This window comes from Myotis daubentonii, chromosome 3 (genome assembly GCF_963259705.1).
Source record: "Myotis daubentonii chromosome 3, mMyoDau2.1, whole genome shotgun sequence".
NCBI lineage: Eukaryota > Metazoa > Chordata > Mammalia > Chiroptera > Vespertilionidae > Myotis > Myotis daubentonii.
The window spans coordinates 209383299-209406256 of record NC_081842.1 but is presented as its reverse complement, the minus strand read 5'-3'; the positions used below and the strand labels follow the sequence as shown (position 1 = coordinate 209406256).

Here is a 22958-nt window from a genome sequence, read left to right as displayed (position 1 = left end):
CTCCCCCTCCCCCAAGAGCCTGAGGAGCCCCCTGTGCCTGGAGAGAGGGCAGAGGAGGGAGTGTGCCACATGCTGAGAGGGCAAAGGTCACAGGTGAGGAAGAGGGGAGGAGCGGGGCACAGTGGGGCCAGCCTGAGGAAAGCCCCCCAGGCCAGGACGAGGCGGACCCAGCTCTGGGAGAGGGCGGGAGGGGGCGGGCTGGTGGGTTCTGGGCGAGTCTGGGGGCTGGGTTTATTTTATTGTATTTTGTGCTGGAGACACTATTTCCCGGGGGAGACAAAAGGCCTGCAGCCCTGGCGTCCTGCCCCGCTGGGAGGGCGTTTCGCCCCCAGGACTCAGCGTCCATCCGAGGCCGGGGTGTCCAGTCACTCAGGCCCAGGAGCGCGCAGAATGTCGGGGCCTCTCTGGCCACCCCACCCCCGCTCCTGACCGCGCAATTGGGGCGCGCCCCCTCCAAATTCTGAGCGGAGGCGCTCAGAATTAATGAGCTCAGGGCGGTGCCAAGTGCTGACCCGCTCCCTCCCTCCCACCCCTTGGGACCCCCAGATCCTAGGCACCCCTTTGTGGTTCAGCCTCAGGGAACCCGATTACCCGCTGGAAACGAGTTCTGGGTGTGGCCTGGGAGCCGGAAGAGGGTGAGGGGTTTTAACCCGAGGGAGCAGCGCAGGGAAGGATGAGGGATGGTTGGGGGGGGGGTCGTCCCTAACACCCCACAGACTCAGTCTTCTAAGCACCAGACCCTGCCAGTCACTCTCAGCCTCTCAGAGCTGACACGATTTCAGAGAAAGTCGTAAATCGCTCCCTTGGAGTCACCCTCGGCCCCACTCGCGGAAAATTGCGTGTGCGAGTGAAATGAAGGAGAAGATGTGAAAGGCAGCGGGCGCTGACCTGGGAGGCCAGAGAGAAGGCGAGGGTCCAGGGGAGCCACCGCCCGAGGCAGACATTCCCCTGCAGCCCACCCGCCAGCCGCCGGGAGGGAGCGAGGGGCTGTGGGCGCCCCAGGGCCGGCACTCCGCGGGGCCACCCATTCGTCAAAAGGGAACACTCGGACAAAGTTAACCCCCTCTCCTCCCTCCTCCCGCCCCCCCCCCCCCAACTCCTGGCCTTTGCTCCCTGGGTTTTAACGGGCAGTTCAAATTCTCCCCCCAAAACCAGGCCGAGTCGGGGATTAGAAAAGAGAAGGGGAAAAAAATTGGTTGGCGACTTCTTTTCGTTATTGGTTCTGGACTCCCTTCAGCCCTGGCCCGCTTCCCTCCGCATAAATAAAAGAAAAGTCGGGACCTATCAGCTCTGGCGCGGGGCCCCCTCCTCCTCGTACTCCAGGGGAGCACTTTGCACAACTTACCCGGAGCACCGCTCGCCCCCTCGCTCGCCCTCGGCATCCCTGTCGCCTCCCCTCTGGCCCCAAAACCCCGGAGGCACCTTCTCCCCTCCCCGCGTGTCCTGGGGGCGGGGGTGTGGGAGCTGGTGCGTAAGGGAGTAGCGAGTGTGGTCTGGAGAAAGGCGTGGAGACCAGTGCGGAGAGGAGGGGGGGGGCGGGGGGAGAGGAGGGAGGACGAAAGAATAAATATATAAATAAATACGAAAAAGAATCCACTCCGCAGCCTCCCGGCTCAGAAACTTTGGCCGCGAGCGCGAGAGCGCGGCGCTCGCGCGTCCCAGGCTGGGGGCCCGGACTGCGGCCGCGTCCCCCGGATCTGCCCGGAGCATCCGTCCGCACAACTTCTGGCGAAGCGGAGCGGGCAGAGGCGGACTTGGGCTTGGCGTGTTTGTTTGTTTGAACTTCCTTGTCGCCACCTTCCCTCCCCGCGCAACCTCCGCCCCCACCTCACCCCCCTCCCCGGCTTCTGGACGCGTAGACTACAGCCGGGATAGGGGGCGGGGGGGTAGGCAGAGTGTGGGGAGGGGAGCGGGACGAGGCTAAGAAAAAAAAAAGAAGAGAAGAAGAAGGAAAGAAAGAGATCGCAGCGGGGGTGAAGAGAAAGGACGGGAAGCGCTTTTGGCCAACTCCGGAGTCGCCCCCGGCGCGCGCGACAATGGCGGGCCTCCCCGGCGCAGTACCGAGGATGATGCGGCCGGCGCCCGGGCAGAACTACCCCCGCACCGGCTTCCCGCTGGAAGGTAAGAGCGCGGGCTGGCCTCGCCTCGCTCCTCCGCCGGGAACGGAGGTCCCCGGAGAGGTGGCCGTCTCCAGGGGGTGGTGGCGGCGCCGCGACAGCACGGGGGTCCCCTTCTCTTCTGGGTCCAAGTCCGGGCGCCAGACCCAGGAAGTTCCTGGGACCGACACTCGTCGGCTTTTGGGTTGGTTTCACAGACCCTCGGCCTCCGCCTCAAGGGTCGTAGGCTCTGGCCTTCACCCGCAGAGCTGAACCGGCAGATTCGGGCTCCTGGTAAATGTCGGTCCCGGTGGATTTCCGTTCTTTCCCCTGTTTTCAGATACTCTCGCCCCCTCCGATATTCCTGGGCGCTCTGCGTTCCCCAGCCACAGGCTTTCTGCTCTTGTTTTGAATTGTTCGTTTCCTCTCCGGGTGTCTTCCCATCCCTTTTATTCCGAAATACCAACTCGCGAGGTATGTGTAAGTCTGAACGGGGCAGGCTATCCGCTTCTGCCCAAGCAACTCTCCTGCTTTGGGGTCTGGAAACCAACTAATTAGAAATGATACATAATAACGAATTCCCACCCCCGCCAAACTTTTCACCCGGGCTTCCGAACTCTGGGAACCCTCCCAGGAGAGAGCTTCAGCGTGGCGAGAAGGCACCGCGATGGGCAGGCAAGGGGAAGCGTTCATTTTGTCATGTGTCCTCCCCAAACATCCAGCGCCGCGGTGAGCAGAGAGGACGGGCGGGGAGCCGGTCCCGGCCTGGGAGAGCGCTGGGGACGCGCCGCCCAGACCCTTTCCAGCGTCTTTGTTTTGTTTGTTTTTCTTTTTCTTTTTTTAACGAATGGAAGGTCTTCAACCTGTCCACTGGGAGGTCACTCAGCTCCTGGGGGTAGGAACCCCAGGGTGTCACCGATAGGCGCGGCTTTATATATATATATTTTTAATTACTCTTCTTGTAATTCTATGAGGCCCCTGGTGCGTGAGGCTGGGGAGAGGAGGCCGGGTGGGGACGGGCGGGCAGGCAGCCTGCGATCTGGGGAGGAGGGGGGTCCGGACCCTCCGGCTGCGAGACGGCGCGGGTCTCGGAATTAGACGCCGGTGAGGAGAGTGGCTCCGTGATCAAGTGCGCGCGAGCGGCCACGCAAGCGGGAGGGCGCCGGGCCCGGGGATTTGCCGCGCGCTCTCCTGTAGCGAATGCAGGGGAAACCGGCGGCCGAGGACGCGCGGCGGATTAGAACAATATTTGCCCAACATGACGGAGAATACTGAGGAGAGCCGAGTGCCGGTCGCTGAAGAGGCTCTTGAATATAAAGTTGGGCGCTCGAGAGCCCTCCAGCGCTAATGGCATATCCCGCCACGGAGACCGAGGGACTCTGACTTGGCGACGCACGATTTCTGATTAAATCCAAGGGTGGCTTCAGACACCGACTTTTACAAAGAGAGGCGGGGGGGACCGCGAAAGCGAGGGAGGAGGCGGTAGGCACCGCTCGGCAGCCGGAGCCCCTTCTCGCCTCCTCCCTTCCAATTATCCGTCGGCTCCCTCCGCCTCGGCGGCTGTGAAATCGTTCTAATCTGCCGGATCTCCGCAGCCGCCAACTCCCCAAATTGGGGGGATCGAGGCCCGATTAGTGTACCGGGTGTCCCCCAACCTTCTAAGCAAACTGTGTAGACTTTGCATTAAGGCTTCCAGGCGAGGCGGCTCCCTCCCAGGCACACACCAGGAGGGCCTGTCTTCCTGGTTTCCAAAGTCACCCCCGCCCCCAGGGACCCTGGCCATCTGTATACCACCTCCCAGAGCCCGCAGGTACGGTCCACGGACTTCTGGGGACGAGCAGGTATTCATTTTAGGAGACTTCCCACGATGGAGCATGTCCCCAATCGTCCCCAAACGAAATTAGAACTTTGCGAGAGGTTAGAAGCAAGAAGAGTCCGGGGAGGGACAGCCAGGTGCCCCCAGAGCCAGCGGGAAACAGCATGGTGTCACCTGTCCTCACTATTCCATTAGGGGCGGTGGCCCAAACTGGGGCTGTCAATATAGTCATCAACCAGCCCCTTCTGGCCCCCAACAAAATGAACCCTCTTGACCTCTTGGATCGGGGAGCTGACCGGATGGGCCACATCTCGCCGGTACTGGCATCTCTAAGGGGCAGGCGAACCTGCTGCCCAAGCTGCACCCTGGGGGCCGGAGAGCCATTGGTCCCAGAGCCTCCAGGCTCTCCCTCTGCCTCTCCCTGCCCTTCTCAGAGGCGTCCAGACCCTCCAGGTGTGTCCTCCTTCCGCTTAGGGTGGCAGGACTGGGGACTCACAGCACCGGGGACTCTAGCAGCCAGCTAGGACCCTCTCTCCACCCCTGCAGGACCCTCCCTCTGCTTCAGGACTTTTTTTTTTCTGATGGCTGAACTGCCACAGCTCCAAACCTTGGGCGCTCAGAGCTGTCAGAGGTCTTGGGGCTCAAGAAACACTGGAGTCAAGGGGTGAACGGGGTCTCCTCCGCATCCTCACCCGGTGCCTCTCTCTTCCCTCCCCTCCCTCCCACAGTGTCCACTCCGCTGGGCCAAGGCCGGGTCAATCAGCTCGGTGGCGTCTTCATCAACGGGCGACCCCTGCCCAACCACATCCGCCACAAGATCGTGGAGATGGCCCACCACGGCATCCGGCCCTGTGTCATCTCCCGCCAGCTGCGCGTCTCCCATGGCTGCGTCTCCAAGATCCTCTGCCGCTACCAGGAGACTGGCTCCATCCGGCCCGGGGCCATCGGAGGCAGCAAGCCCAGAGTGAGTGTCTGCCGTAGAGTGGCCCGGCCGGCCACAGGCCTTCCCCTGGTGCGGGGATCCTGGCCTGGCCCCCTTCACCGCCCTGTGCCATCCGGGTGACTATAGGCTTCTTATGGGAAATACGGTGGGAGACTGTCCCCACCCCAGATGTCCCTCCCCATTGTTTGAGTTTCTCAGGGATGGGAATACCTGGGGTCCAGGTTGCCTGAGACTTTGAGGCCAATGAGTCATTCCTGGGCTGTACCTATATCTGTCCTGACCCCCTGTCACCATCCCAGACCTGGGACCGCTTCCCCCTCAGTCTTGTCTGAAATAGTGAGGAGGGGGATCCTGTGGGTTCTATTTCATTATCTCTACCCCCCCCCCCACACACACACCCCACTGCCTTCCTTGGAGTCAGACAGGTTCCTTGAAAGGATACAAAGCCCGTTTCAGAAGGAGGGCATGGCTCGCAGAGCCACCAGCCTGGCCTGGGGCTCTTGGGAAGTTGATATTGAAAGTCTCTCCCTCCCCCCACCCCGTCTTCCCGCTCCTGCCCTCCCACCTCCGCCTCTGAAGCAGGTGGCGACCCCGGATGTGGAGAAAAAGATTGAGGAGTACAAGCGGGAAAACCCGGGCATGTTCAGCTGGGAGATCCGGGACCGGCTGCTCAAGGATGGGCACTGCGACCGCAGCACCGTGCCCTCAGGTGAGAAGGCAGCTGAGCCAGCAGAGCCCGGGGCTGCAGGGCTCTGGGGATCCGGGCTGGATGGGGGGGGGGGGCTGATGGATGGGGGGAACTTGGAGAAAAGTTGGGAGGGAACCGGAGCAAGAGAGCAGAGAGACAGTGAGGATACAGGAGGGAAGCAAAACCTTAAGGGAGATGGAAGGAGAAGGAAGGGAGGGAGGGAGGGAGAGAGGGAGGAAAGGGGCGGCAAAAAGTTTACTTATCCTGTTGGGTGAGAAGCGCTCCCTGGCACTCCCCTAGAGAAGTGGCCTGGAGACAGGGCTGTCCCAGGAGGTTTGATCTCTGAGGGCTCCCTGGACCCCCTTCTTCAAGTCGCCATGTCCGTTCTGCTGCTGCCACCAGCCATCAGTGGGTCCCAAATGTGGAGGCCCTGAGCCAGGCTCCCTGCGGGGGAGTGTGTGCCTGGGCCCTGGGGCAGGCCGGGCTGGGACACACCTGCCGGTGGCTGCAGCAGCGGGGGCTGGGGGGCCTGCCTCCAGGGAGGCCTGGGGAAGGCGGCGTGGACGGGAGTGCACCCAGGGTATGTGAAGGGAAAGGCACAGGTGTGTGTGGGGATGTGTTAGGATAGGAGTGCACAGGTGGCTGTGTCTGCCGGTCTTGCCGCTGAGTGCGTGCCCGTGTGAGTCAGGCTTGCCCACGGGGTGACACACTGTGCTCGTGCCCCGCGGAGGTGTAAATGCGGGCCTGTGGGTGTGAATCCCCGGGCAGTGTATTAGGGGAAGGGGCTTCAGGACCTTGTCCCCAGGGCCCAGGCGGCCTGTGCTCCACTCCCGCGCCCCAACAACTTATACTCGCTCTTTTGCCTTTGAATTTCTGAGGTTTAGTGAGTTCGATTAGCCGTGTGCTCAGAATCAAGTTCGGGAAGAAAGAGGAGGACGACGAAGGGGACAAGAAAGAAGACGATGGGGAGAAGAAAGCCAAACACAGCATCGACGGCATCCTGGGCGACAAAGGTAGGGACCCTCCCTGCCGGCCACGACCGAGCCCGCGTTTCCCACGCGCTGGTGTGCGGGCCAGGGATGAATCGATTGTGTTTCGCTTCTGTGCCCCAGATTGGCGGACAGAACTCGTGGCTCTGGAGCAACCAGGAGCCTCTCAGGATTTGGGGAGGGCGCCCCCTCCGTGTGTCCCGCTGGGCAGGGAGCAGGTGGCCTCCGTTGCCGGGGAGCTCGGCTGCAGGTTACTGCAAGGCGCGCCTAGGGGGCGAGGACTCCAGGCCTGGCGTTTTGGCTGCGGGTCCCTGGGTCGATCTATTATTTATAGGAAACTTGGGCAAGGGGGGCGGGGGGCGAGGAAGGAGGGGCCGGCCTGCGGCTCCCTAAATGAATTTGTTAACCAGACCCGCACACGCTCTCTAAACGGTCCCTTGAAACCCCGCCTGACAGCTGACTGACCGCCGCAATCAATAAAAATTAGCGCGGGCCGCGTGGGCCGCTGCCTCTCATTTCCCGTTGCCAGGGCCCAGATCGCGGCGGCGCGGAGTGGGGAGGCAGAGGGGTGCACTCAGGGCCAGAGCCTGGGCAGGAGGATCCCGGGAAAGGAGAGAGATTGGGGCGCTGCACCCCCTCTCCCCCTGTCAGCGCGGCCGCTGGGCGGACTGGAGCCTAACCCGGGCTCTGATTTTCCTGGAGGGGAGCTAGAGGAGCCGTTCATCCTCCTGGCGCCTGCGTGCCTGGGAGAGGGGATTGCTCTGTCCTGTATGGAGGCAGGAAATTTCAGGAGAAGGGAAAGTCCTTCCTCAATCCCTCGTCCCCTGGAAGTTGTCGTTGAGACGTGGTGAGTGTTCCTGCTTTGCGTCAGGGCGTGGGGAGAGATAGAAGCGGGAGATCCGGAGTCACCGGCCAACAGGAAAAGACGCCGGTCCCCAAGGACACGCGCGGGGAGGACAGTGGGAACCGGTAGGACAGTGGCTTTGGGAAAAGGGCAGAAACTTGTAAAGAGCACATTTTGTTGGCGTTTCCTTCCAGAAGTTTGTGGAGGCCTCCCTCTTCTTGCCTCCCGTCCACTCCCGGTTCAGGTCTCTCTCCAGTTCTCAGTGGCCTCTCCCAACCTTGAAGGTGAACTTCACAGACAAAGCCCAGCCAGGCCCAGCCCCCACGGGCCTGGTTGGAGAGGGGAGGAAGAGGGGCAGAGGCAGCCCCCTGTGAGAGCAGCTGGAGCTGGGACTGAGCAGGCTATTGACATCCAGGGCCCCCAGTGGAACCCTGTCCGTCAGGGACAAAAGGGCGAGGGAAGAAAGGGAGCGAGCTGTGCCTGACACCCCGCTGTGCCGGGCCTGGCCTGGGTCTTCAGCGGGAGGGGCCCTGCCTGCCAAGCAGCCCCTGGCTCTCCTGAGGTCGCCCAGAGCCCTGGCACCCCCGGTGCTGGTGGGAGGGACCCAGTCCTCACTTCGGTCTGTATTGGAAAGGTACTTAGTTGGACTCCTTTTTTGTGGGGTGGGAGACATGAAACTTGAATAATCTTTCCCACCAAATCCTGCACAGCAGACAGCGCTTGTGGGAGGGGTACCCTGGGTGGAGTGCCGGGAGATTTGGTTTTATTTGGAGAAACTTTAGGGGTGTGTCTGTCTGTCTATGTGGTGGGGGTATGCCCAACTCAGTCTGTGAGGAAGCACAATAGACTCATTTCTTTTGAGAGAGAGAGAGAAAAAAAAGGGAGATGAAGAGGATGGAAAGATGGTGTGGTTTGGGGAATCCCTTCGACTCAAAGGCATTCGAAGCGGCTTCCGGTGCGGGTCTGGGCTTTTATAAAACCAGCTAACAGGCGGCGACTTCGCTAGATAGAGGTTTTCCCTGCAGCAGGACCGGGAAGCCCCGGGCCTCCAGGGTTGAAGGAGGAGCCTGGCGGTTCCGAAGGGAAGGCTGAGAGCACAGGTACTGGGTCTGTGGAGTGGCAAAATGAAACGAAAGCCACGGGCCTGGGCTCGGAAAAGCCCTGCAGTTCTGAGTGACAGTGGGCATGTTGGGCATTGCGACTGGAGCTAGGTGGCCACGTAGGCGCTTGTGTCTGTCAGTGTGACTGCCCCTCCGCCCTTGGATGGGAGTGCGAGGGCTGTATTCCGGACCAGTGGGCTTCTGTGTGGGGGTGCAGTGTCATTGCAGAGGGGTGCAGTGTGAATGGGCTGTGTGCTGGTCGGTTGCCTGCTCGTCTGTGCACAAATCATATCAGCTCCTGATGTGGTACCTGGGCCAGTCCGTGGGCACCTGGGTGAACTCCCTACCTGGAACCATTCACCTCTCTCCCAGGCCCCAGACATCGGTTTCATGACCAAGTTAGGGGTTAAAAGACCTCCCAGCCTCCACCAGTATCAACCAGGTGGGGAGAGGCGACAAGGCCCCATGGGCAGAGCGAGGGGAGGGGCGCACATCCACAAACTTTGTTTTGGCTCCTTGCGTTGGACAAATGCTTTCTCCGGGGGTTGCCCCACTCGTGGCGGGGAGCCCTGGAAGAAGGGGTTTAAGAGCTCTCCTCTTTAAACGCTAAAGAGAGATCCCTCCCTGAGCCCGCTTTTTCCTGCCGTCCGCTTGGCATTTAATAACGTTAAGACTTATTAGAGCTGGTAATGAAAACTGGGCCTGCTGAATAGGAAGCGGTGTTGGAGAGGGGTGTAATAGCTCCCGGGCATGGTAAGAAACTATTTATCCGCAATCAGTCCTCACTCTCAGAGTTTGAAGCACAAACGTTAAGTTGAAGGGTTTTAAAGCAGATTAAATTGAGCTTTTATTTCTGTGCACTTTCATCTCTGAACAGCTCACTCCTGCTCCCCGTGGGCTGATATTCATGAGGCTGCTCATATTTTTTTTTTTTTTGCTCTTATCCTTGTTAAGACTGAGTTATTAGGATTGTTGGTTGTGAGGATCTGCAGCCCGATGCGCGTAGGGGCTCCGGCCAAGCTCTGGTCACCTGGAGAGGGGAGTGGACAGTTCGCTGCCCTCATCCGCTCAGACTCTCCTCCGTGCCCCTTCTCTGAGGATCAGGGGACGGACAGGCCCGGGACCCAACCAGGAAAGGGTTTGAGGAGGGACGAGAAAGAACAAGATTTTCCTGAGACTCTTGTAGGAAATTTGAGAGGCGTTTGCACAGAGTCAAACCATTCTTCTGGGGAACTGACGGAGTGAATGGGAAGAAATGAGTAATAATAATAATAATAATAATAATAATAATAATAATAATAATGGCAATAAGCAATAAGAACACCAAAGCCTCCAGCAAGCATCTGGCAATGTACAAACTTAGGCTGAAACGGACCAGATCAGACATGGGGGCTCCACACGGTTCTCTAAAGCAGAAAGCCCAGCAGGGTCACAATGAATAGGAAACCAGGGGGAAAGTAACAAGATTAAAAAAAGAGGAGTGTGCCTTTTGGAGGGAGGGGTCCCCAAAGTCCACCTGAGAATGTGCGGGCTTCCCCCTTATGAATGGCCACTTGAGTGGGGGCCCAGGTGAGTGCCTAAGAGAGAGAGGCAGGTGTGTTTCCCTGCATTTTCCCTTCGTCGATGTTGAAAGCAGCAAACTTACAGGTGTGGAGTGGGAAGTGACGGAGGAGACTCGGAAGGAGGGAGAGCCCCGAGTGCCGGCTTTAGACACTTGTAAAAGGAGGTGGGAAACAATTTAATTTGGCAGCGGCGGTAGCTGCTAATGCGGTTTTCGGTCGTTTGCTACACAGGAGGAAGCTGTTTTGATTGTGTGTACAAGGACCTGCCAAATTTAATTAGGCTCCGGGGGAGCGAATGAATGGGGGGAGGGGGGTGCGGCTCCCCTCAGCCCACGCCGCCTTCTCCTCGGCTTCTTCACACCTGGAAGGGGCATTGTTTACCGGGTAGGAGAGGACGGGGCCCGGGAGGGGAGGGGACCCGGAGGGAGAGGGGCCTTGGGAGAGGGAGCCGGGGAGGAGAGAAGATAGTCCATTTATCAAGAAACAAGCGGCATTGATTTAAACCAACAAGTTCCCTCCTCCGTAAATGTGTGTTTAGAGAAAGGTAATTGACACTCCACCAAATCAAAGGATTACCCCGGGTTGGCAATCTAATCAAACGGAGTCCAGGCGGGATTTGAAGCTGTTCAAAGTGGGATCAGCTTCGCATAATGGGGGCGCGGAGGAAGGCGGGAGGGCGCCGGGCGATTCCCCGGCTTTAGGCGGCGCTGGGTGGTGGATATTCAGTGAAACCCGAGGGGGAGGCCCGCGCGATGGGGGTGGAAGGGGTGAGCCGAGGGGAGCTGTGCTTGGGAAGACTATCCCCGGGGGAGGCGGCTCCTGGCGAGTCTAGGCGGGGCAGACACGACGCCCCCTTTCTTCCCTCCATCTTCCCCCCAACCGAAGAAGAGAGAGGCTGAGAGGGGAGGAGGGAGCGGAGACCGAGGAAGAACAACAATGAGATAACTATTACAAAGGCAAACACTGGCGCTCGCTCGCTGGCAGCCCCAGAACCCGCGGCAAATAAACAAAGTCCGCTGTTTGCCAGATAAACTCGTGCCTAAATGGAGTGTGACGGGGGCCGGGAGAGAAGAGACGGGAAGAGATAAGGTTGGAGGGGGAATGAACGAATATAATCTAATAGACGTTTAGAAAACAAACTTTAAACAAGGGCGAACAGGCGAGCGGCGCGTAATTATCCGCCCCAGAGACCCGAAAAGCCCTTGCAGGTTGGGGCGCTGGGGGTGGAGTGGGGGACCTCAGCCGAGCCTTGCAGAGCTGTCTGTTGGGGGGTGCCGCTGGGACTCCACTGGGAACCAGAAGAGGGCCCCCGGGGCGCACCTGGGAAGGGCTCCACTGCCAGACGGAGGTCCTAGCGCAGCCCCCTGCTCCCCAGCGCATTTCTCAGCGGGTGGGGTGCCCTGCTGTCCGGCCCGAGAGTTTTATGCTCACCTCCCTGCGGCGGCGCGCAGCACCACACACACCGGCTGTTTGCAGGCGCGTTTGGACCTAAAAGACTCCCGCGCTCGGCACAGCCGTTCAAGGAATTAGATATTTACCAGTTGGAAATAAGCCTGGCTAAGAAGAAGAAGAAGAAGAGAGAGAGACATTGAAAAGAGGAGAGGCTGGGGAAGACTTCAAACGAATCCATCCCTCGGAACGGCGGAGGGAGATTTAGAGACAGTCCTGGGAAGTTATTTAGATATTAATAACACGTTTTCCCGAGGCGCGACCGCGGCCGCCATCTGGGCTGCTCTCCGCGCTACTTGGCCGGGTGAAATATGGGCGTCTGAAATGTTGGGAAGAGATAACGCCATCAGGCTAACCCCGTCCTAAACCGGCATCCGCGGTAAACCCGGATTAACACCCCCCCCCCCGCGCCCCCCCTCCTCACAGCTTTCCAAATTTTTCAGTAGCATTTACATGGAAGGATTTAAAAGCACATATAACAGTCGCCTTAAAGCAGTAAGGTGATTATATGGGCTTTTTTAAAAAAAGAATTTTTGAAAATGATCGTTGTTACACGTTACATGATATATGTGATATGATATAAAAACATAGTTTCATCGAGGGCGCAAGGGCTGAGCAGATGAGATTTCCCTCCAGGTCGCCTCTTTCGAGTTCCTATTTGCCATCATCAGCAAAGCTGATGAGACTTCAACCTTGAGGGGAACCCCAGGATCCAAGCACGAAAGGTACAAGGGCCCCTGGTTCAGGCCCTGGAAGTGTCTGCTCTAAAGCCAGACAGAATCACCCCAGAAGAGAGGCGGCCTGGTGCGGGGAAGCCTTCCTGCTATTAAGAGCACAGAATAGAAACCCCAACGGGGAGGTTCTCCAGGGACTTTGGGGGCCTGGAGGCCAGACAAAGGGGGGCACATTCCATGAATTCCAGAAAAAAATAGCTCTTCTCCCTCCCCCGCTCCAGACTAATGAGGTGATTAGGAAGCCCCGTTGGGGAGGGGGGAGGGGACTGGAAGGTTAGGACGCCCCCTCGGGTTTGGCCGCCCTAAGCCTTCCCTTCCCCCAACTGGACTGAAAAGAGGAAAAGGTGGAAGTGGGGTCAGTGCGTTCTGACCTGCTCGGAGCGCCCGCCCGGCCCTGGCTGGGGTCGCGCAGGGGGAGGGAGGGAACTCGCCTTCCCAAATCGAATCAAGGCAGAACGGTGACCTAAGGGGGAAACTTCGCCACGAGGAGACAGATCTCTCCAGAACTTCAAACAAAGTGGCGGGGAAGGGGCGGCGACGCGGGGAAGGGGTCCGGAGAGGCGCGCGGAGCCTGCGAAGGGAGGAGGGGCCTGGAGGAGGAAGAGAAGGGGTCGAGGGCAAAGGGGAAGCGGGAGCCAAAGGAAGGGGTGTAAGGACGGGAATGTCAAAAGGGGGCTCGGCTGCACTTAGACCTTCAGCCCTGGGGGAGAGGAAGGCGCCTGGGCCTGGCAGCCTCGGGAAGGAGGAGGGGAAGCTGTGGGCTCCCCAAGGCACGCTCCGGGCGCCTCTGGAGCCCACCTGGCCGTCCACGGGACAGCCGAGTGAGGGTGGGTTGCACAGGGCCCCGGGCGATCTAATGGACGTTTCCAAGACTTGGGTGCCTGGGCCCCGGGGGTGCGCTGGGCCTGACCCCTGGTCGAGACCAAGAGCGGAATGGGCAGAGGCCGGGGAGCACAGCGGTGGGACGGAAGCGAGTCGGAGAGGAGGAGGAGAGCGTGAGGAGGGAGAGCAGCGCGCGCAGCTTCCGAGCGAGGAAGACCGAGCGCCGGGAGAGCGTTGGCAGACGCCGAGAAAGGCCGAGAGGCCCAGAGAGGCTGGGGCAGCTGGAAGCAAGACAAAGAGACACAGAGTCGCCCAAAGGCTGGCCCCGGGACGGGCACCCCCGGGGAGGCCGAGGGTCCCAGAGTCAGCCCGCGGGAGAGCGCAGGCGGAAAGGGCGAGCGCGCAGAGCCGGGCGGCGGGAGGCGGGCGCGCCGCGCTCCTCCTTTTGATCCTCCGCGGCTTCCCCTTATCGGAAAGCGCTTTCGGTGACACCGGCACAAAGGCAGTTCATCACATTACAGCGCGGCCCGGCGGCTCGCTGCGATCCCGCCGCTTAATTAGAGGCGAGCGAGTCGGGCCGGCGGGGCGGGAGGAGGCCGACTCCCAGGCGGGGACCCGAGGCGCGGGGAAGGGGCCGGCCTGCGCGCCCGCCTCTGCGGGGGCTCGCAGCGGGGTGGGGGGCGGGAACCGTTACTTAGAGCGTCGCTGAATAATGCTAAGGAAACAGGCCAGGCCAGTTTTCCCCGGAGCAGCGAGGCTCGCCTCCTTCCGGTTTTTTGTGCCCGCCCCTTCTAAGTTGTCAGTTTGGGGAAGGATGGCGCCCGGGCCATCCTCCCCACTCCCCAGCTTCCCATGCTGCCGAGGGTAAGGGTACCATACCCGGGCCAGCCTAGGGCTTCCTGCTGCGCAGGCTCCGGTTCACAACCACCGCTTCTGGGAGATTGGGAGTTGGGTTCCCTCTCCGGTTGACCTTCCCTCCCTAACTCCCTTTGAACCCAACTGTGCAGGGCAGGGAGAATCCTGGAGGGGCCGAGTGCAGTGGTGAGCCCAGGCAGTAAGAGTTCTAGTGTCCGTCCTGCCCCAACTCACTAGCAATGCAATTGGGCCTCCCTCCAGCTCTCCCACGAAAAACCAGAGAATTGGACCAAAACAAAGATTCTTATCCTTTGGTGTTGGTCTCCTGGTAAAACCTCAGAAACTGGTCATTCACATGTGTTCATACAGGCGGAATTTTCCAGGCAGCATAAAGGGGTCTCTGGGCTTCTAGGGGGCCACGCCCCATAAGAACACATATTCTTGAAAGAGCTTCTGATCCCGGAAGCAGGAGCCCAGGATGAGGCAATGGATTGGGGCAGGGGCAGGGAGGGAGATAATGAAGCTGAGAGCCTGCCCTCAGCCTGGCCCTTGCTGCTTCCCCCCTTTCCAAAACAGACAGCACAGCCCACTCCCCTCCTCCTCAGGGTTGCGGGAAGGGTCTTTTCTGAGGTTGTAGTGTGTAGAGGTAAGGACAAATACTGAGCTCCCCCTTTTGTCTGTCCCAAGAAGGAAAGCGAGGGAAGGAGAGAGAGAGAGAAACAGAGGAGAAAAAGACGAGACATTTTCCAACGGGGGGTGACTTTCTTGATTCATTCTGTAAAAATGTTTTGAGCACCTACTATGTGTCAGGCATCGTGCTAAGTGCCCAAGAATCCCAGAGACAAGAAGGTTTCTGCTTCCATGGAGTTCTGAGCCAGGTGGATGACTCAGAAAGTAAACAAGCCCGTGATAAACAGACTTGCCCCAGTAGAGGTGTGTGTGGCGTGAGCCTAGTGCAGGCTGTCTCTGTGTTTGGGTGTTTGTGAATGTTGTGTGTGTTTGGGGTGGGTGGGAGTCTGTGCGTGAGCACAATATCAGGATGCATGGGGGATGAGGTCTGAATTTGGAAGGCAGCCCCCAACCCGACCCCGAGGAGCTGCAGGCGCTAGCTAGGACCTTGAAGGCCCTCGGGTCCAGGCCAGCCAAGGAGGGAGGAGTGAGGAGCGAGGACGCAGGCCTCCAGTCTCCCGAGCCTTTGCCTTGACAGCGCTCTTTGTCTGAAGCCGAAAAGAAGACCTAAGATCAAAGGGGCCCCAGACCCGACAGAAAAAGGGGTGGGGCTTTGGGCACAAGTCTCCGCTTAGAAAACACCCTGAATTTGTCTGGGGTCCTTTTGGTGGGACCCAGAAGCAGCCAAGCCTCAGACAAATGGGCAGCAGACTTTCCTAGGGGCCTTCCCCACGGTCCCAAACCTCAGCGCGGGTGACAGGTGGAGGGGAGCCACGATGGCTGCGGGTTCCAATTCAGGCCTAGAGTCCCTAGGCGACTGGGGAAGGTGGAGAGCAGGCCACATCCGGGGAAGTTGTGCAGGTGTGTGAGTGGGTGGTGGGTGGTGTTACTTTTGCAAGGAGATCCTGGGTCCGGGATCAAGATCGTGGGTCCGGAATCAAGCCCTGATTGCCTGGAAACTTGTCCTAGAAGTCTGCGCGGGATTTCTCTGGGCCGCACAGACACGGAAACCAGATTCAAGCTCTAGTTTGTCTCCAGAGTGACAACTCAACTCGGGGTTGGTAGGGGACAGGGGAGCCTGAGGAACCTTCTGGAGCTCTCTGGTTCCCAGCGGAAGCCTGCAGAAGAGCCCCATCTCCCGTGCTCCCTCCTCACCACGGACACCACAGACAGGGATCCAGAGGCAGCGGGCTCTCCGCTGACTTTCCCCTGAGACCTCCTTCCCGTGCCCCTCATCCTTGCCCTTTCCTTCCTCGCCTGCACTTTTTGAGCTTGGATTCACCCTTCCGAGGTCAAAAAGCCTGATAATAAAAAGAAACCCCCTTGTATGCGTGTGGGGGCAGGAGGCGCAGCCAGGAGCACGCTTTCCTCTGCACCCCCCACCCCCACCCCCATAGCCGTCTCCCATTCTCCAGCTGCCGGCAAATCCCAGAATTCAGCATCCTTGCTGCACCCCCTGGCTTTGCCGATGGGGAGGATTCTGAAATATTGCTTGGGTGTCTCTGGGGTTTGCTGGAAGGAAACTTAAGTTCTAGAACTTTCTTTAATAAGTAGGGCTGACTCTCTCCCTGGGGAGGTCACGTTGTGCTGGGTGGGGACTTTCCCTTCCAGGGTTTGCACAGGCGACACCCGTGGGTTAGCTGGCCCGCTCGCTCGGCGGGTGATGGCCACCGTCGAGGCCCCTTTGCGTCACCCCCTTTAAAAGCCCCTTCCCCTCCCCGCTGCGTCGGTAGGTTTGAATCCGGGGAGCCCTGGTTCTGGGGTGGAGCCTCCGTTTCCCCGTCTGGTCACTGGGGTCGGGCCGCTGCTCCCGTCCCGCGGCAGGAGGACGCCCGCGCGGGGACAGCGCTGCGGGGACGGGTCGGCGGCCCGCGGGCGGGGAGGGCGGCGCCGCGCGTTCGGCTCCTCCCCGCCGCCCCCTCCGCCGCCCTCTCCGCGGAGTCCCCGCTCGCGCCTCAATGGCCACTTTAGAAATACAAACAACTTTAGAAATAAAGTAACCAAACCCCCGAGAGGGGCTTTGAAGGGGCGAATGCCTGGTGGCGCTTTACGATGCCGCGGGCCGAGGCCCGGCCTAATCCCGCTTTCATTTCCCCCGACGGCCGCGGGGGAAGCGCTCCCGGCCTCCCGGCCCCTCAGGAGGCTGATTAGGCCACAAAGAGCCCCCATTATCCCGAGAAGAAAACGGGGGGAGCCGGGGGAGCGGCCCGCCCGCGCCCGGCTATTGACTTAGTGGATGAAGTCAAGAGCGGGCGCGCCGGGAGCCCCGAGGGGGAGGGGACGCGCCGGGGCGGGGAGGCCGAACAAAACAGGACGCACAAAACCCCACAACAAAACCCCGCTCGGCTCCGGACGAGGGGAAGCCAGGCCTGGCGAGGCTCCGCGGCTGAGCTGCTGCTGGGTCAGCTGCCGGCCCGCTGGGTGGGGGTTGGGGGTACTCGGCCCGCTTCCCCGCCCCTGGCGTCGGTGCTTTCTTGGGGGAGGGGGGGGGGAGGAAAGGAGAAAGCTAAGGCCACAGAAGCAGGCTCGTCTGCCTTAAGTGCTGCGTGACTTGCGCGCACGCTCTGGCTCTCCGGCCTCCCCTTCCTCCTCTGTGAACCCGGGGAGGGGGGTCCTACGACTCCAAAGCCCTCCCAGCTGTGGCCACCTGCGGGCCTGTGACAGTGAAGTCTGGTGGGCGGGGGTACCGCCTCTGAAATGCTCTAGAGGAGGTGCCTGAGTGGGGGGCAGGGCGGTGGGGGTGGAGGAGAAAGGGGAGCCCCACCCCAGCCTGAAAGGTGTGGGTAACTTTGAGGTTCCCCGAGAGCCTCAGTGTCCCTGTCTGCAAAGTGGTCCTGGGAGCCACACCCTCAGAGCGCTCTGGGAAGAGTCAATGTAATTTCAGAAAGTGCAGGACAAATTGGGAGGCCGGATAAATCCTGCTCTCCTGCCCCTTCCACCTCCTGCTTTCCATCTAGAGCCATTCGCCTGTGATTTGAGAAATCATAGGGGCTGCAGGTCTCTAGGTGACACCATGTTTGGGGGGGGGGCGGGGGGCATGAGGACAGGTGCTCAACCTTGTGCAGATGGATAGCACCCCTCCTTCCCGGAAAGAAGTGGCCCCTGTGGGCAGGGAAAGAGGCAGAAACAGCCAGTTCTTGGGGCCCAGCAGCCACTGTTCAATGAGTCCCATTTCCTTCCAGGCAGAGGCCAGGCAGCTTTGGTGAGCAGAGAGGGCGAGCAGGATGCGGTGATTAAAGGAGGGTCTGTGACATCTCCCCCACCCTGCTCCAATCACATCTCCTCCCCAACCACAGCTGTCTCCACCCCCTTGATAGGGGAGCTCTCAGTCCTGAGGGATGACTCGGGAGTGCTTTGGCCCTTCATTTGTTCACCCCACACCTCTTTAGGAAGCCCTTTGTGTGGGCTGTGCTGGCCCCATACCCCTGGAGCCCAGGCCATGACTGCTCTATGCTCAGTTAAGGCGTTGGGACTTACTCCAAGGGCATGAGGAGCCAGAGAGGGGATTTGGGCATGAGAGTGATGGGCTGAGCAGACACTGCACTGGAAGGTGTGGCGAGACCAGCTAGGAGTTCATGCTGTGACAGAGACGGGGTGGTGCAGAGGGAGAGTGGAGGGGTGTAAGGAGAAGGCAGCCCCAGCCAGGGATGGGAGAGGGGAGGGGAAGCAGCTCTTCCAGACTCCTCCGGTCCGATGCCCAGGTGTGTGGGAACCTGTGGCTGGCTACTAGGTCAATGAGAGACCTGGGAATTCCTTTCCAGGCTGAGATCCGCAAGGGTGAGTCAGAGAGGTCATCTGGTCATTACAGATGGAAAAGCGGAGGTTCAGAGGGCGTGGCGTGAGTGAGCCCCAAAGAGGGGAAGGCGACTGGCCGTGGGCCTGGTAGACAAGCAAAATAAGCTGGCCTTGCTTCCAGGAATTCGAAGGTGAGGCAGCCATGGGGAGCATGGCCCTTTCCCATCCCCGCAGTCTATCACCCTTTGTAAGTTCCATTTCACAGAGGGGGAAACTGAGGCACAGTTATTATCCCAAGGAAATAGGGAGGGGAGGGGCCTCTCCTAATAGGGTGGCCTTTACCCTAAGAGGCCTGAAGGGCACAACCCAACTGCTCTCCTTTGCTCCATCTGGACAATTGCAGCCCCAGCACCTCTCCCCACCCCCACCCTTCATGAACCCTGGATCCTCAGGTCCAGGGGATACTATGGCTCAAGCCAGTACCCCCTGCTACCACCCAGGGTCACTGACTGGGATCTTGAGACCTGACAGAAGCCACAGATTTGACCTCTGAAGGGTCTGTTCATCTTCTGGGAAAAGTCCTTTTAGCAGCAGGGAAAACTCAAGCCCAGAGGAAGGAACTGTAGGACTGTGGCTAGGGTTGGGATTCAGATCTCCCCGTGAATGGCCCACAAAGTGGCCCTGGCTTTCGCAGTAACTGCTGTGTGACTCTGGACAAGCCACTTAACTTCTCTGGTCCTTGCCTCTTTGTCTGAATAAGGGTAAGGCATGAGGAGCCCAGTGGTTTTCAAACTGTGTTCCATGGCACCTTGTGGTTCTAGGCAGGAGGTGATGCAGCAGGTGAGGCTCCTGGGAGCTCTGGTACCAGGAGCATGTATGCCTTGGAGGAGGAAAACCAGCGAGGAGACTCTGGCGAGACAGGGCTTTGTCCTGGGGAGGAGCAGGGATCCTCCCATCGAGGAGGCTACTCTGGAGTGGGGGGTGGGGGGCGGGGAGGGGAGGAGAGGACACTGTGTTTACGCTGGGAATCAGAGCCCCAGGCTGTGGTTACTGGTCTTCAGAGATAAGCTGATATCGCTCATCTGGTGACAAATGATTCCCCTCCTCTTCTGCTCCCCTGATTAGGGAACTTTCTCTCCTGGCTGGGAGGTCTCTTTGGAGAACAGGCCTGGCTGGTCTCCAGACACTGGGCTCTACCTGCCCAGGTTGCCCTGTGACCACGGGAGGCAGTTCCCTCTCTGCGCCTCAGTGAGGGACTGGAGGTGTGGCTGGTGGCAGTGCCATCCCGGCATGGCCCTGGAAGGAGGAGTCAGTGCAGAGTGTGGGAGATGGAAAGGCCTGGGAGCCAGGAGGGCTGAAGGGTGTGCCCAGATGCATTTGCACAGATGCCACCGGGCACTTTCTCCACTGGGGTAGTGGCTTTTGGAAAAGCTGCCGTGGTTGAGAGCCGCTGGTCCGGTGCAGCACCCTGTTTTACAGATGGAGAAACTGAGGCCCACAGAGGGGAAGGGACTTGTTCCTTGTTGCACAGCAAATCGAGAGCAGAGTGAGAACAGGGACCCCGTCTCCAGACGGTTAAACCAGGTACCATGAATGGAACATTCTTCCAAAGTTGCTGGGTCCCTCACTTTTTATTAGTTGCCTGCAAGGGTGCCATGCAAGGAACAAGGGAGCCAAGAGGGCAAGACCCCACCTGTCATCCTGGCCCCAACACCTACCCACACTCTGAGGCTGCCCCCCCTCCACCCCAGACACTCACTTTCATCCCAGCTCTGGGCCCTCACCCTTGTCTTCCAAAGGCAGCCTTGGGGACACAAAAATTCACTGAACTCTGAGTCCGTGGGACCAGGCACAGCCTCCCTGCTGCGGGCCCCTGAGCAAGTCAAGTCGCTTGGCCTGTCTGAGCCTCAGTTTTGTCATCTATCCCATGGGGATGAAAATCACAAAGAGAACAATGAGTTAAAAATAACAGAAAAGGTGGCTGGCACATCGGAGGTGCCTGATGAAAATGAGATAGAAGGTCTGAAAATAATTTGTGTAGAATGGATGACTCCTAGAGGTTTCCCAGATGAGAATCCCCCACGTCAGATGCACACTGTTCTTCTATCGGGGGCTCTAAGGTATATGTGCATATAGTTTTGTCCTGTTTTTTGGAAGGTTTATTATAAAAGTAACACGTGCTTGTAAAAATTCAAGTCAGAAAAAAAAGTATATAATGTTGAAGCAGAGAATGCTTCCCTAGAGGTGATCTTGTTGAGTTTGGGAGGATAGCTGTCTGCACTTAGATACCCAGATCTATGTTGTATCCACCCACCCATCCATCCATCCATCCATCTAATTAGGCATAGACAGATGTGAGGGACAGTGGCATCATATCAACTTCGCCTGGGGACTGCAGGCTTCAGGGGTGACCACGGAGCCCCAGAATGGAATTCTCAAGCGTGTGTATGTGTAAGGACGCATGCATTTCCCTGGGCGGGAACCTTAGCTTTTCCTGGGTCTCCTTGGGCCTGGGGTCCCCAACAAAGCATCCAGAGTTAGGAGATTTGCAGGTGTTTGCCCTCTCGGAGGAGGGGCCGGCAGAAGCCCTCTCCCCCGCCCCTCAAGCCCCTCAGCCCCTCCCTCTCCCCCTCATGCACCTGCTGGGGCTTCCGGCCCCTCTGCTTCAAAGAGCAGGCTGGGCTTTACCTGCCTCGCCTCTGAGCAAAGCAGCCAGGTTTGAAAGGGGAAGTGGTATTTCAGGCCCTTAATTAGACCCAGGACAAGAATGGAGGCTGGCTCTCGGGTCAGGCCGGGGGAGATTGTTGGGGGATTAACACCCAGGTAAACTCATCAAGGCATACCGCCCCTTGGCAGGAGGCAGCGAGAGAGAATCTGGGGCCACAGCGGAAAGGCTGGCCAGCAGCATGGACTCACATTCCGGAGGGGCGGGGTGTGTGTAGGGACAGAGGAGAAGGGAGGGCCCTTCCACACACGCCAGTGCCCCAGGAAGGTGGAGCTAGGACTCCCATTTTATTCTTATAACAATGTACTGAGCACCTACTGTGTGCAGGGATCGGGAGGACAGCCTCAAATTGCACAAGGCCCTGGTTTCACGGAGCTTACATACTGTGGGGAGTCAGGCAATGAGCATGTCCACGAATAGGAAAACACTAAGAAGGTGGACAGGGGCATAAAGAAGATAGAAAGTGACTGACCTGGGAAGCAATGGTAGATGGGTTATCAGGGAGGCCTGCCCAGAGGAGGTGGTATTTGACTTGAGACTTGGATGGCAGGAAAGAGGCAGTCATTTATTGAACCTCCATCCAGAGGATTCTGAAATATGAAGGAGAATAGCCAATTGAGAGCTGACTGCGTGCTAAGTATTGGGTCAAGTGCTTTATAGGAATGAATTCAGGAAACGCTCCCAACAGCACCGAGGAAGAGGGATTATTAAGATGCCCCTTTATAGATATGAAAACTGAGGTACAAGCAGGTGCCTTGGCCCTTCGGGCACAGACGAGCAGGTGAGTCTCATTGGAAGCCTGTACTCAACTTGTCCACCTCTTACTTTATACACCTCATCTCAGCCTCTAAAACCCTGCTCCTGGGTATCTATTATCCTAATTTTGCAAATGAAAGCAGAAGTCAGAGAAGTTTGCTCAACCCTGGCTGGTTGCTCAATGGTTAGAGCGTGGGCCTGCAGAGTGAAGGTCCCGGGTTCAATTCTGGTCAAGGGCATATACCTTGGTTGCAAGCTCGATCCCTGGCCCTGGTTGGGGTGTGTGCAGGAGGCAACCATCGATGTGTCTCTCACATCGACGTTTCCCTCTCTCTGTCTCTCCCCCTCCCTCCCACTCTCTCTAAAAATCTACAGAAAAATTTCCTCTAGTGAGGATTAACAAAAATCAAACAACAAAAGAGAGAGAGGGGGGTTGCTCAGCTCCCTGGAGTCACACAGCCAGGAAGTGGCAGAGCCAGTAATGGAATCCGGGTACCACGGACTCTTACTGCTGCAAACTCTTCCAGCATCTGACTTGGGAATGCCCTCCACTGACTCATGGGGTCGATACCTGGGGAGTGGCTTCCTGTCTCTAGGGGGCTTGTCCTTCATAGAAGGTTCATTCGGAGGACCTGCCCGTTGGTTTTCTTGCACGGGGAGCCCTGCCCACATGGTTGACTTTCGGGGGAGATTATGAACTGAGAAACCTCGGTTGGCCTTGGGCGGGTGTTGGAAGGTAGGCGTTGGGATCTCTGCGGAAGGAGCATTGTCTCTTGCGTGTATTTGTTGTTGCAGCTGTGCTGTGTGCACATGGGTGCTGAGGAGCTGATTATGGGAGTTGGGGAGGAAATAGCGGGTCCTGGTGAGACTGGGTGGGGAGCTTTGTCTTTGTTGGGGTGTGTGGGTCTGTCCTTGTGATGTACAGTGTGAATGTGTTTAGGGGTGCGTAGCTGGGTCGGTGTGGGTGTGCCTCTGTTGGTGCTGAGGGGTGAATGTCCCATGGGTCACTGGAGAATAAGGAACATGTGTGCCCGTCGGCCCCTGCCAGTTCCACTATTCACAGGTGAAGGTCGGTGCATTGGTCTGTGGTCTGAATGTGCCTGCCCCCATTTTACAGAAAGGAAAAACAGAGGCTTAGAGAAGTCATCTGCCCGAAGTCACCTAGCCAGTAAGTG

At 58.7% G+C, this 22958-nt stretch overlaps 1 protein-coding gene across 1 annotated transcript in view; it reads left to right on the top strand.

The window, feature by feature from the left end:
* Window positions 1-1956: 1956 nt before the first annotated feature.
* Window positions 1957-22958, top strand: part of PAX7 (paired box 7) — a 99567-nt gene continuing 78565 nt past the window's right edge. Inside the window, exons 1-4 of the mRNA XM_059691024.1 lie at window positions 1957-2121; window positions 4641-4876; window positions 5435-5564; window positions 6428-6556. Of these exons, the coding sequence (XP_059547007.1) occupies window positions 2037-2121; window positions 4641-4876; window positions 5435-5564; window positions 6428-6556 (580 nt within the window). The 5' untranslated portion in view covers window positions 1957-2036. The remainder of the gene's footprint in view (window positions 2122-4640; window positions 4877-5434; window positions 5565-6427; window positions 6557-22958) is intronic.